Raw genomic sequence first — 13863 nt, 5'->3', positions numbered from 1 at the left:
GTCCCAGTTCCTTTTCCCGCCCCTCCTCCTGCTCACTGAGAACTCTGGATGTATGCATTGCTAGACAGAGCCCAGGTACAAATGGCTGTTGTTAGAACCTATTGTGGCGTTTACAGTTGTCTGACCTTATTTTCTGGTTACATTTAGGACAGTTAAAATCCCAGATTCTGCAGACGGGCTGGGTTTCCAGATCAGAGGCTTTGGCCCTTCCGTGGTGCACGCGGTGGGAAGAGGTGAGACATCCCCCGGGCCCCTGATGTGGGAAACTGTGCTATCAAGTGCTTTGGCTGTTCCAAGTCCAACTGAAATGTGCATCACCATGGTGTCAGGAATTGTCTCCTTTCAGTCTGGTAACTCAGTGAATGTGCGTTCTGGAAATAATATGCTAAAGTGTAAAACCTCAAATCTTAGACTGGGTGTGGTGGCTCACATCTGAGTTTCCCACACTCAGGAAAGCCAATGCTGCAAAAGTGAGGCAGGCTTGGGACAGAGTGAGGCTTTGCTCAGGAAGAGGGCTTAGTAGGTGACATAATACATGCCCCATACACATGAGGTTGTGAGTTCAGGTCTCTAACACCCACACTAAAAACAAAATGCAAAAAAAAAAAAAAAGGCTTTTGTGTTCCAGCACTTGCCTATAATCCCAGCCCTGGGGAGGGAGAGACTGGAGAATCCCCTGGCTTGCTGGCTGTTTAGTATAGTCCAATGGCAGATCTCAGGTTCAAGAGAGACCTGGCTCAAAAACTGAGGTGATCAAGGAAAGATGCCTTTGGCCTCTACATACACATGCTATGTACACACACACACACTCGAATAAACAAACAATTCCATAGGATCCCCAAATTCTTAACTATATTTATTACTGTTACAAAAATATTTTTTGTGTACTTCAGTTTAAACTCATGATGATTTTTAAGGTTATCTATTTATATCTTCCTTAGCAGCAAATAAATGCTATCATTTTGGTCAATAATTTAAAAATGTGAGTTTTCAGGCTTTGTAGGGAGGCCCGTGGGCTTGCCACCCAGTTGCGCCATAGTTTCTTCAATTTCTTTCCTTTGAGTCTGCAATGAACCTCACCATGAGATTCATTCTAAATCAAATAATTGTAGTGACTCAAAGCCTGTTTGTATTTTACTTTACTTCTTTGGAAGGCAAATAAAAAGCCCAAAGCTCACATGATATGTATTTTTATTTCATCTTGACACCAGTAAAGGGAGTAGAGATTTCCCAGTGCTGCACATAATAAGTAGCTTGGCTGCTGGAGCCAGAAGAGCGGCTGTGAGCTGAGACGTCTGGCGCTTGTGGAGTAAGGGGGGAGCTGGCTGTTTGCAGGGCTGGAAAAAGTAAACTATCATAATGGGGATCATTCAAACATGACGAGAAACAGTGTGAAAGGGTGTTGCCATCAGAACCAATTAATTTTATATTACAAAATTAATGTGTGTTTTAAAAAAATAAATCTTCTTTCAAAAAAGTACCTTCTTACTTAGTTTTCCACAGTGATTGGATGGACATTTAAAGCAAATAGCCCTTCGATACTGCAGGGCAGAAGTATGCCCAGCTGTCGCATAGCGCTTCTGTTTCATTAACCTGTAACGTTTGTCCCATGCTTGGGGACAGTCCCTGCAAAGCTGAATGTGTATAGCGGTGACCACCATCAAGGTCTTTTGAACCGGTGGCCACTGTGTTCATGCACTTTGTTTCTTAACTAGAAAAGGTGGGGTGGGGGTGGACTCTGTGTCTTTCCTTTCATATCCTCCCACCCCAAGTTCTGCTACAAGAAAAGGTCACTGCAATACTTCTGGGCAGTATTGCTGCCTTCAGGCCACTAGAGTTCAGCCTTGGATCAATCTAAGCACCCTCTTAGCTCTTTCTTCAGAATAGCTAAGGAAAACAAAAACCAAAAGGAAACAACACACCACAAATCAAGTCAGCGGTTTTCCGGAGTTACAGAGGCTGTGTTTCAGACTTACTCACCGTCTTTGCCCTCCTAGGCCATGACCTGCACTCAGCCATCTTCGTATGAGTTTGTGCTCTGCTGGCTCTCTTCCCTTCTCACTCTTGACTTCCATGATGCACTTCTTCATCACCTCACTGACAGACTCAGACTCCAACACATGTTCCTCAGCATCCTCTAAATGTAAAGTCTAGACTTCAGTGTCTTCACACCAGGCAGTGGATTTCTGGGAGAAGTGGGTCGCTCTGTGACTTGCCTCTGTCTGTCTCATCTGCTCCCCCTGCCCCAATTCTTAGCTGACACCCACCACCACCCTGCTAACTTTAAGCTTACACACAGACAGAACTGCTGGTATGTTTAGGTAGCCAGGTGATTTTCTGACTTAGAAATGTCCCTCCTTGCCCAAGACTCAATTCAGAGCAGGAAAACCATTTCTATGACTGGACCTTAGGAGGGATCAAATAGAGACAAAAGGTGTTTTCCTAAGTCTAAAAATTTGAAAAGCGTGTTTATGATTCCCTTATGGGTGAATCGCTTGCAATAGAGATCTTTTCTACTATATGGTAAGTTTTATGGACACTAGTATAATACATATGTGTGTATATAAAATTCATTAATAGTATTTATTGGTGTTAATTTGCTCTGACACTAATATCAATGGTTGGAAAATTTTATACCACCAGTTAGGACATGCTACTTACATATATACATAGTTGCGTTTACATGGGTACAGATTCTATACCTATGCACATAAAGTGGCTGACTTGCTAGACAGCCAGCCTAGCTAATAATTTAGCTCTAGGGTGGATGGGGAAGTCTGACTCAAAAAAAAAAAAAAAGAGAATGGTAATCTAGGAAGTGTTTGTTGTTGACACACACATATGTGTACATGTACACATGAGCACATACGCTGATGCATGTATAGCCATACATTTTTGTATAGTCATGTGAACATGCACACCAGTGTACACACAGAAAAAATGTACGATTTTTAAAGAATTTATTTTTATATGTGCATTAAATTGCTGGTGTTTGTAAAACAAAAATAACATTATTTTAGTACTTATAGATTTTTAAATAAAGTTTATGCTTATGGTATTTCACTTTTTTACTGTGTATTTAGAAAGTTAGATTGACGAGACCTTTGAAAGGGAAACATCTGATTAGCAATATGAAGGTCACTATGCAATATTCCTTCAAAATTCTTCTATGGAGGCAGTGGAATATTTTGTTAATTGTGCTCAAGATCATGGGTGAAGAACCAGAAAGACTGAGAGAGCATTGTTATCTGAACCAGATGCATCAGGAACATTTTAGGGAGCTTTGATATGTTCAAAACTGCTCCCATTGTGCTATATCTGAAACAGGTGAATCCTTTTGCTGACTTTTGATTTTGACAGTTTTCCCCATTTGTATTTAAAGGTACTGTGGCCGCAGCGGCTGGCCTTCACCCAGGACAGTGTATTATCAAAGTCAACGGAATCAATGTCAGCAAAGAGACACACGCCAGTGTCATCGCACACGTCACAGCCTGCCGGAAGTTCAGGCGGCCAATGAAGGTACACAGAAGATTCAATTTAACAAAAAACTTCCATGAAATAATTAGGAGATGGCATAGGCTAATATGTGAACAGCTTTTGCTTTCCAATTTAAACACAGCACTGTGAAAGTAAATAGTGGCCGGCTAGAGTCTCAGGTTGTCCACTAGAGGCAGAGACACCCCTTTGCTGGGGGTAGGTCATGTGTTTTTCTTACTCTGTGTCATTAAGTTCTCTTGCTTTGGAGACTATGACAGGGCCCACACCGGGAGAACGAGTGACTGCTTGTCCTGAAGCTAGGACTGATGTTCTGTAAGGCACCGACTCCACAAGGAAAGAGCTGACTTATTTTGCTCACTATTAAGGTCAGAAGTGGAATAGAAGCTGAGAAATGATGCATCGTCTCATAGGTTATTCTGAATGACGGCAGTTCTGGAAACACTTGTCGGACTGTACAATTGAATGTGACCTCCACCCCCAGGCTCCTCAGAGATAATCAAGAAACCTTCCTCCTTTCTTAGAATTTTACTAAGTGCACAAACTGGTTCACTTAACTTTTACTCCTTTCCTTTTCCCAATTATCTCCCTGGAAAAATCTTGATCAGGAAATCATTAAGAGAAACAGTGAATTCACTGAGTGCTATGCACTGTCAGGGACCCACTGCCATGTAACAGATGACCCCGAAGCCAGGTGACTTAGGACCACATTGTCTTTCTCCAACGTTGAATGTGGGGTGGGTCTTCCGAAGCTGCTGATGTACCTATGTTCTGCCGGACCCTGACAGGGTACCCAGATCCCCTCTTCATAGCTCCCAGATGTGTGTGCCAAGCTATCCTGAGTTCTTGTCTGGGGGTCTCCTGCAGGAAATTTCTTTGTGAATAGTACCAACACACCAGGAGCGAGTGTTGGCAGCCATAGCCTTCTATCTGGGTGATGCTTGCCACTAAACCACTGGACAAATTGAGTCATAGGCAGGGTCAGGGTAAGAAGGACCTGAAAGAAGTTACTGTGGATGTGGTTCTTCACAGATACAAGAATGATCAAGTCAGCTACCATGTTTGTGTGTGTGTTGCTAGAGTTTGAGCCTAGAACCTTGTAAATGTTAAGCATGTATCCACTCTTGAATTCTACAACATCTACCACCATTAGCTCTCATTTTAGTGACTTAAAGCAGCACACACTAAGTAAACATAGTTGTAGAGCAGATTCAAGGAAAAACAGGTGCGATACATTATATTATACTTCAACAGTTCAGCTCAATTTGATTGATCATCTTATTTATAAACCTTAAAGCCATGTAACCCTTGAAGTGTTTGTTTGGAAATCATTTCATTTGTCTTGCTTCTCTAAATAAGATTAGAACTGCTGTTTCAATTAAAATATAGGATGAATTATGAACTAAGTAAAAAGGATGTTACATGACTTGGAAATTCAGTATGAAATAGATTGTCTTCCAATTTTCATATTGGTTTGATTCATAATACCATTAATGTATTAAAACAGAGTGACTGTTAGGACCTTAAAATGGTGTACATAATTATAGGTAATTGGCACAGCAAGTAATTACCCATTAGCATTTGTTTATTTTAAGGTATAATTGATAACTCATTTAAAGATATACTTGAGATATTTCAGTAAGACATTTGAGAACAATATCCCATTTTAGAAAATGCATCTTTAGGACAAATATATAAAGTATATCTTCTGAAGGTAATTTCAGCTAGAAACAGTCAAAGCATTAAATTGTTTTTGGATGTCCATTCTGATGTTTTTTTTCAAAACTTATTACTGTTCAGCTAGAAAAATAAACAAGCTAGATGGTCAAGCTTCTTTCTCAAGCAGGGTTATGAAATTAATATGCATCCTGGTATCTAGCTCTAAGAGTTCTTCCTTCCCTCACTTCCAGCAAGATTCCATACAGTGGGTTTATGATAGTCTTGAAAGTGCTCATGAAGACCTGCACAAGTCCCACTTGAAACCCTCTGGAGACGAGGCAGGGGAAGCTTTTGACTGCAAAGTAGAAGGTGGGTTGCTTTTTTTTCCCCTCATGTGCTTACTCTTGTCTCTTTCATAGTGCCTGTCTGTCTCTGCTCCCAAGTACTTCCAAGTCTTATATTTCCAGGCTGTGGCTCATTTTCAAGTTTATCTGTCATTGCATGCATGGAAGCAGGAATGGAGAGTGGTTGACATCTGCTATACGGTCCAGCCTGGTCCAGAATATGTGATGTTCTGCCATTGCCTCCTAAATGCTGGGATTACAGCTGAGCATCACAGGCTTTGCAGCAGGCCCCTTTGCAGGATTTTCCTAGATGTTCTCATCAGTTTCCAGACACTCTCTTTAGGGAAGAAGAAATTGAGCCCATTTAGGACAACAGTCTAGTGTGCTAGTTAAGCCATAGGAGGTAAGACGGTGGATCCAAGCCAGGATTTCCCCCTTGGAGGTGAAAGTCATTTAGATGTTTCTGTTCCTATGGGACTCACCATAGTAGGTGTTCTTGGAAGCTTGGCAGACATGTGGATTCTCTATCTCTACCTCAGGTCTGATGGCTCAGGTCCCCATTTTCGTAAGTTCTGTTTCACATGGTCATGTACATACAAGATGTCCTGGTGTTGAGATAGTCTGTAGCCTCTTTATTTCAAGTAAGTTTTGTTATATTCCTACCTTGACAATAAGAGAAGAAGTAAATATCTATGCTTGTGACACTACACACACACACACACGCACACACACACACATACACACATACCACACACACACATACACACACATACACACACACACACACACACATACACACATACCACACACACACATACACACACATACACACACACACGCACACACACATACACATACACACACATACACACACATGCACACACACACATACACACATACCACACACACATACACACACACGCACACACACACGCACACACGCACAGAGAGAGAGAGAGAGAGAGAGAGAGAGAGAGAGAGAGAGAGAGAGAGAGATCTGTTGGAAACACTCTCATTTCTGTTTCTGTACTTGGTCTCCAGAGCAAGGCAGATGTCTATTGAGTTCAAAGTCAGTCTGGCCTACTTGGTAAATTCCAGGTGAGCCAAGGGTACATTGTAAGATTCTGTGTCAAAAGTAAAATAAAAATAATAAGAAAATCCCAGGGATTCAAAAATATTTGGTGAGCAGAAAACCATGAATTAGCTATACTAACGTTGTGTTCCAGAGGTCATCGACAAGTTCAACACCATGGCCATTATCGACGGCAAGAAGGAGCACGTGAGCCTGACAGTGGACAATGTCCACCTCGAGTATGGGGTTGTGTACGAATACGACAGCACAGCAGGCACCAAGTGCAACGTCGTGGAGAAGATGGTGGAGCCCAAAGGCTTCTTCAGCCTCACTGCCAAGGTACGCGTGACTCCACGACAGTAAACTTCTTCTTCATTTTTTTTCTTTCTTTTTTTTTTATTTTTCCACTCAAAAATTTATACTTCCTTCACTCTTCAAATTCACCTTGTGCTCTCCCACTCTCCCTCCCTCCTTAAGAGAGGCAGGGTACCCTGCCCTTTGGGAAGTCCAAGGCCCAAATCTACACCCATTCTTTCTTTTACTTACCAACATACAAACAAGCATTCATAATAATTATAATAAGTAAGTAAATAATAACAAACCAGGAAAGGACAAAATCAACAAAACAAAAGGAAAATAGATTAAGAAAAAAGCCCCAGGAACACATAGAGACACTGGGACACACACTTTCGCACACAGAGAAAGTCCATAAACACAGAATCAGAAACCATAACATGTAAAATAAAGGTCTATAAGATTATGAGACGATTTCATTTGTTCTGTCTCTCAGCAGGCAGAACTTTGCTCCTCTAGTGATCCGACTAGGTGACAAGGATGTCAAGGCTTTCCCCCTGGGTTTGTGGTTGTTGTTCCGCCACCAAAGTGAAGGTGGAAATCTTCTGAGTGAATGCATGAGAGAAGTCCAGGAGCTGTGTGCCCACATCAGAGTGAGATGATTTATCCAGCAGGGAGCCTTTGAAGTCAGTTTGGCTCCCCAAGCAGGCTTTTATCCTCAAGACAAGGCAACCCCGGAGATTGCAAACCTGAGAAGGCAAACCAGTTCACAGGCTGTGTCTGTGGATCACAGAACCCTGGCAACTGCAAGGGCTAACTTATGGAAATTGTTCGTGCTCACTTTTGAGGTTACTTTCCTTTTGTGTCTGTTTAATCGCCACAGATTCTGGAAGCTTTAGCAAAAAGTGATGATCATTTTGTGCACAACTGCACCAGCCTTAATTCTTTGAATGATGTGATACCCACTGACCTTCAAAATAAATTCAGCACCATGTGCCATGAAAGAGTGGAACACGTATGTCACAGAATATCCAGTTATAGGAAGGTATGTTGAATTTTACATGATGCTGTTATTGAAGTTATTGTTTGAGTCACATTTAAATCACTTTTAAATATCTTCTTTACATATGTGCTATGTACTCATTTATTGAAATAATATTCATGTAATTTTCTTGGTCCGTTTTCTGTTGCTGTAACAAAATGCTTGAGACTATGTGGGCTTTTTCCCCTTGAAGGTCTTTTATGTATATACTGTGGTTTCCAGTATGTTTTTATGGGATTTCTCTGTGTACGAACTGTGTCTATATGTGTTTCTTGTGCTTTTCTTTTCCTCTTTTTTTTTATTTCTGGTAGTTTGTTTCATCGTCTTCTGGTTTGTTTTTATTTTATATTATTTTAAATTATTATTTAGATGGTTATTTGTATTCTAATGGGAGAAAAAGATTGGGTGTGAAGTTGGGTGGGTGGGGAGTCAGGATCTAGGAGGAGTTAAAAGGGGAAACTGTAATCAGAATACATTGTATAAAGGCCCATTTCTAATAAAAACCAACAATCAGAAAAGGAACAAAAAAATGAGGAAAATAGTCCTATGACAATACAGCCCAAGATCTTGTGTAGTTGCCAAAATCGAATGCCATTATCTGCCTTCTGCTTCATGGGAGCCTAAATGAAAAGGGAAACAATCTACTATATACTTACCCAAACCCCTGTGAGATATGTGTATGTAAGTATGTGTGGTTGCCCTACTTAAGGTTACTCTTGCTGTGATAAAACACCATAACCAAAAGCTCTTGGGGAGAAAAGAGTTCATTTGGCTGCTCATCATGGAAGGAAGTCAAGGCAGAAACTCAAGCATGTCAGGAACCTGGATGGAGGAGCTACTTACTGCCTTGCTTCACGTGGCTTGCTCAGCCTGTTTGCTTATAGAACCGAGCACCACCAGCCCTGGGGTGAACCACCCACAATGGGCTGGGTCCTCCTCCATCTGTCTCTAAATAAAGACCCTAGAGGCTGTCCTTCAGCCCGGTAGTATAAAGAAAAGTTCTCAATTGAAGTTCCCTCCTCTTAGATATCTTTGACATGTGTCAAGTGGACATAAAACTAGCCAGCACAGTAGTCTTTCTCAGGCTCATTTTTCTAACGAAAATCTTTCATGCCATTTTTCCATCCCTCCCTTATCCCACATGCTTCCCCTACTCCATTCATAGCCTCTTCTTCTGTGTATGAACGTGCATGCACGTGTACCTAATGAGCCCATTTAGTAATTTAGTATTGCTTGTATGTATGTGTGTTTAGGCCCCATGTTTTAGGATTGGATAATCTATCAGGGAACTCATCCTTGAAGAAAACTCTTTCTCCCTCTGTCTGCAACCATTGTTTGCCTGTAGCACTTCATCAAAGGTTATGGCCTTCTTCAAAGTTCTGCCATCCACGTTGTTTAAGCATCCATATTGGTGAACTTTCATGAATGTATATATCCCTGTCCTGTCTAAAACACACTGTCCAGCAGCAGACTTCCTGCTCCTCTGGCTTGTAGAATCTTTCCTTGCTCTATTCTGCTATGTTCCCTGGGTCATTATGCAGAAGTTAGATTATAAATGTAGCAGTTGGGACAGGGTACCCATGGTCACTCATTCTCTTAGTTTTGACTAGTTGTCACACAAGGTTTTGCAGAGGCAACACCAAGGTATCATAGGTAGTGCTCAAAAACAGAACTCTGCAAAGAATGAGTGAAACAGAATGGATTATTTTGTGTAGCAGATATTTTTATTACATAGGTCACTGGCTCTATGTTCCATAATAAAATGAACCAACCATAAGAACATTAGGATTTCTGTAAAGGACAAAACCCTGTTTTGAATAGTCAACAATGGTAGCTCTTACAATATAAAAGGCATGTTAGGCAGGGTATGCTTCTTAGCCTCTTTAATCTCAGCACTCGGGAAGTAGAGGCAAGTCAAGCTCAGTGAGTTTGAGGCCTGTCTAATCTATGTAGTGAGTTTCAGAGTAGCCAGGGCTAAATAGCAAGAGCCTGTTTGAACAACAGCCACTGCCACGACAAAGGCACATCAGGGTGGCAGGAAGGCAAAATGCCATTCAGCTAGTCTAGAAGTTAGACTGGACAATTAATGGAGAAGGTGGATTAGTGCCCGGATTAGGAGGGAAGATTTGAGTTAGTTGCAATCAGAATAGAAAAGGAATGAATGTGGGTTTTCCAGTGATTGTTTTGTTTAGAATATGTAATATAATGTGTTCTCGGGTGAGAGTCACAGTGCCAATGTCGCTTGTCTTTTCAACCTGCATAGATATAAATTGGTGGTGACCTGGGATGGTTCAAAGCCCATGCGATGAAAGATGGAGAGATCAATCCTAATTATGTCTGGGGAGCAACACGCATGCATATGATGGTTTGGTTATGGAAGAGTAAGGTTCTGTCATTTCTCATTTTCTCAAGGAAACTAATATATGTGTAAAAAGGAAAGGGATGTGAGTGCAGTGGGCTCAGAAGCATACACTGCCCAAATAGTGAAGAGTCCACCGTATGGGGGAATTAATGGCATTCTGCATTTATGTAGTAGTAACATAGGGTCCTATGACATTTTAATGAAGACATGGCCAGCTTAGTGGGCATTGATCACAGATGATAAAATTGTGTCACTGAATTAGAGACCACACTGTGAGATGTGTCACTGGATGAGTCTCAAATCTCTTATCCATGATGAGTCTTGTTTATTTTGTTGTCTTAGTTTGAGGTACTTTTATCGTTGTGTTGGGTTTTTGAGGGTTTCTTCTTCTTCTTCTTCTTCTTCTTCTTCTTCTTCTTCTTCTTCTTCTTCTTCTTCTTCTTCTTCTTCTTCTTTTTTGAGCAATAATCTAAAGTTGTGTAGGTAGGGACAGGGAGGGTATGAATGGATTTGGGGGAAGGAAAATATAATAAAAATATATTTAAATTAAAGAATTGTTATATATTAAAAAGTGTCTGTGGAAACTAAAATCTTAGGCTGGCTTTTCTTTATTCTGGCTTTAAACATTTTAGATTTTAGAACTAAGAACTAATGAATTCCAGTAACTTCTATGGCCAGGCTCCTGAGATCATAACAGATTTTCTACAGGTCATCAAACGTGTTGCTGTCCACGTCTGATGTAACCATAGAGTGTCCTGGACAACTAAATGAATCTCAAGCAGGGATGTCTTCTGTGTAGCTGAACTGTGGTTGGTTCAGGTGTGAAGAAGCTGTGTCTTGCTTTGGGAACATTCTCAGAACTCTGTACTGAGAGCCTTCCTAGTCTTACAGTCACTGTCCTGGTTGAAATAATTGAACTTATTATGAGGATCAGAAATTCTTTGTAAGCTTCCTTGAGGTGGTTCTTGTTTACACAAAAATAACACTGAAAGAATTGGAAAACTTCCTTTGAATTTTCTTTCTACTTTACTTACTGCATATGATCTTCAAGCTGATACATGGATTTGAAACATTGTGCATAAATTTCTTTGCCCTCCTTTTCTAAGAGGATAATCTAATATAAAAAAATCTTCTTCCTAACTCTGCTGCAAAGCATTTTGCATTTAATTGAAATGGGAGACATCTGCAGAGTAATAATTTACTTTTATAGTATCTCTGGTTAAATGACTGTATTGAATTTAAACATGAATTTGCTTCCAGTGCATAAAAAAAAAACTGGAGTGTTTCATGTCCAAGAACTGCACATCCCTGTCAGTTTACAGGCACTTCTTCATTATCACCTGGACTAAAAATGTGGCTGTCCTTGCCCTCTGCCTCCCCTCCACCCACGATTTCATCCTTCCATCTCCTTCCTGGAAGGAGCCTCCTGTATCCTTCGGTGGACCATTGCTTCTCTTTTCATCCTCAGCCCTCTACAGCTGGGCCCTGATCCCTGCCATGTCACAGAAATGGCCATGTTTTGTCAAAGCCCCTTCACGACCCTCCTTTATCGTGTTTCAGCAGAACCAGGGGCAGCTGACCTTGTTCTCTGGAACACTGCCTGTCCCTAACCTGTGTCTTTGCCAGTGGTGTTTTCCTAGGACTGAAACCTGTTTCTCCTTTTCTTTCTGACCCTTCATTGATGATCTCCAGGGCTCGGTACTTACTGTTCTTTCATTGTGCCTTGACTTTTCCACATGAGGTGATGAATATCTCAGAGCTAATGTGTTTTCAATGAAGTCCCCATTCCACCCCTCTATGATGTCCCCTCTGTTATTTTCTCTGTCTCAGGATTAATCCTCCTTTCATTAGGCTCACTCCATGTTCATGTCTGTGGTTCCACCTCCAGAGAGTCACTCAACTGTAGATCAAAAGCAATTTGAAAAATAAAATAACACAAAATTTTAAAATGCATTACAATGAATGTTTATATAGGATTTACATTGTTCTAGGTACGTTATAAACAATGTTAAGGATAACTTTAAAGTTGTTTACAGGCTGATGAGATTGTTTTGTAAGTAAAAGAGATGCCTGCTAACCCTGTTAGCCTTTTTTTTTTAAATCTCTGGCACCCAGGCAGTAGAAGGAGAGTACTAGCTTCTGCAAGATGTCCTCTGACTTCCAAATGCATGCATCCCTGCCATTCACAAGTAAATTAATGTAAAAATGAAAAGCAAAGTCATATATAAGTGCTATGTCACTTTATATAGGAGACATCTTTGATTTTTAGTATCCCAACCATGTGCTGGAATCAACTCCCTGAAGATGCAGATTCTAATTCATCAGTAATTATGTGAAGGTGGCAATCAGTTCAGGCTGTGCTCTTCCACAGTAGACCTAACATTCTGTCCCTTACAGCTCTCCCTAGACCCAGTAGATGCCTTTATTGAAAATTATCAATTTTCATTTAGGAAAAGTTATTCTCCCTTTCTTAATAAACTTGGCATTTCATTGAATGTTGCTGTAATGCTAGTCACACATGGCGTAAAGTATATTCTGGTATACACAGCACGGTCAATTCACTAGCTGTACCCTCCTTGTTTTAGGATTTTGTTTCTGAAAATTTTTACCCTGGAAACCAGGGAGCTGGTGTCTGGATGCTCACTTTTACACCCTGCTCCAGGCGCCAGTAGTGGAGAGACACCCCTGTTGCTTCCTCCTTCCCTAAGGTTGTCTGCCTCAGTCCAAGTTGTGATGCTGTAACTGTGTACCATGGACTGGGTGACTAATGAGGAAGAGATGCTTCTTCAACTTACTGTGCTAACTGAAGATCGGGTAACATCTGATGAACATCTGGCAAGGGCCTCACATGAGACAGTGAACACGTCAAAGAAAGCTTGCTTTTATAACAGGACCAGAGATATAAAGAGATAGAGACACAGGGACAGAGAGATTCACATCCCACTCAAGAACAACATGCTCTTCAGGCCAACCTGAAGACCTCTCAACTGGTCTCACCTCCCAAAGATCCCAGCACTGCCATTCTGGCCAAAAAGCTGGGAACCTTTGAAGACATAGGTCTTCATACTTAAACCATAACATGAATTCAATTTCTAACACATATATTTGCTGAACACATCAAATTCATACTAGACATCCTAGGATGCTGGACAATGCTGCTTTCTTGATTCTTTTGCTTTTCAGGATAGCCTTCCTCCAAGATGCTTATGTTGAACTAATTCAGGTACATTCTGATACAGGGCTATGATTTCTTTCCAGGTATAGCGTCAAGAATTTGTGTTGTGATATGGATCTGAGAGTCTACCTCACTGCTCCAACCCCTCCATCTCAAATCACTCTGGTTCCTACTCCTACTCCTAAGCACTTCATTGATCTTTTTAAAATTTCTGATCACCTAGCTTGTATATCTCTTATGTGTTTGTTACACACATATCATTTTATATATCTATACTTGTGGTGTATATGACTGTAACTTTATGGTTGTTCTGAATAACAGTAATATGTATAGTGTTTAACTGTTCTCCTCCTAGAGTGTATACTTCGTGGGATAGGGGTTGTAGCCTCAGTGTTTAACTTGGAGGCCTTAACAGACACC

The 13863-nt window shown here is 40.9% G+C and overlaps 1 protein-coding gene across 1 annotated transcript in view; it reads left to right on the top strand.

The window, feature by feature from the left end:
• Positions 1–13863, top strand: part of Prex2 (phosphatidylinositol-3,4,5-trisphosphate dependent Rac exchange factor 2) — a 268825-nt gene that overhangs the window by 136271 nt on the left and 118691 nt on the right. The window contains exons 19-23 of the mRNA XM_050142087.1: positions 148–233; positions 3383–3519; positions 5406–5523; positions 6725–6909; positions 7748–7909. Coding sequence (XP_049998044.1) covers positions 148–233; positions 3383–3519; positions 5406–5523; positions 6725–6909; positions 7748–7909 — 688 coding nt within the window. The remainder of the gene's footprint in view (positions 1–147; positions 234–3382; positions 3520–5405; positions 5524–6724; positions 6910–7747; positions 7910–13863) is intronic.

This window comes from Alexandromys fortis, unplaced genomic scaffold (assembly GCF_014885135.2).
Source record: "Alexandromys fortis isolate MF-2015 unplaced genomic scaffold, M_Fortis_MF-2015_v1.1 scaffold_41, whole genome shotgun sequence".
NCBI classification, from domain to species: domain Eukaryota; kingdom Metazoa; phylum Chordata; class Mammalia; order Rodentia; family Cricetidae; genus Alexandromys; species Alexandromys fortis.
This window is presented reverse-complemented; position numbering and strand designations above follow the sequence as displayed.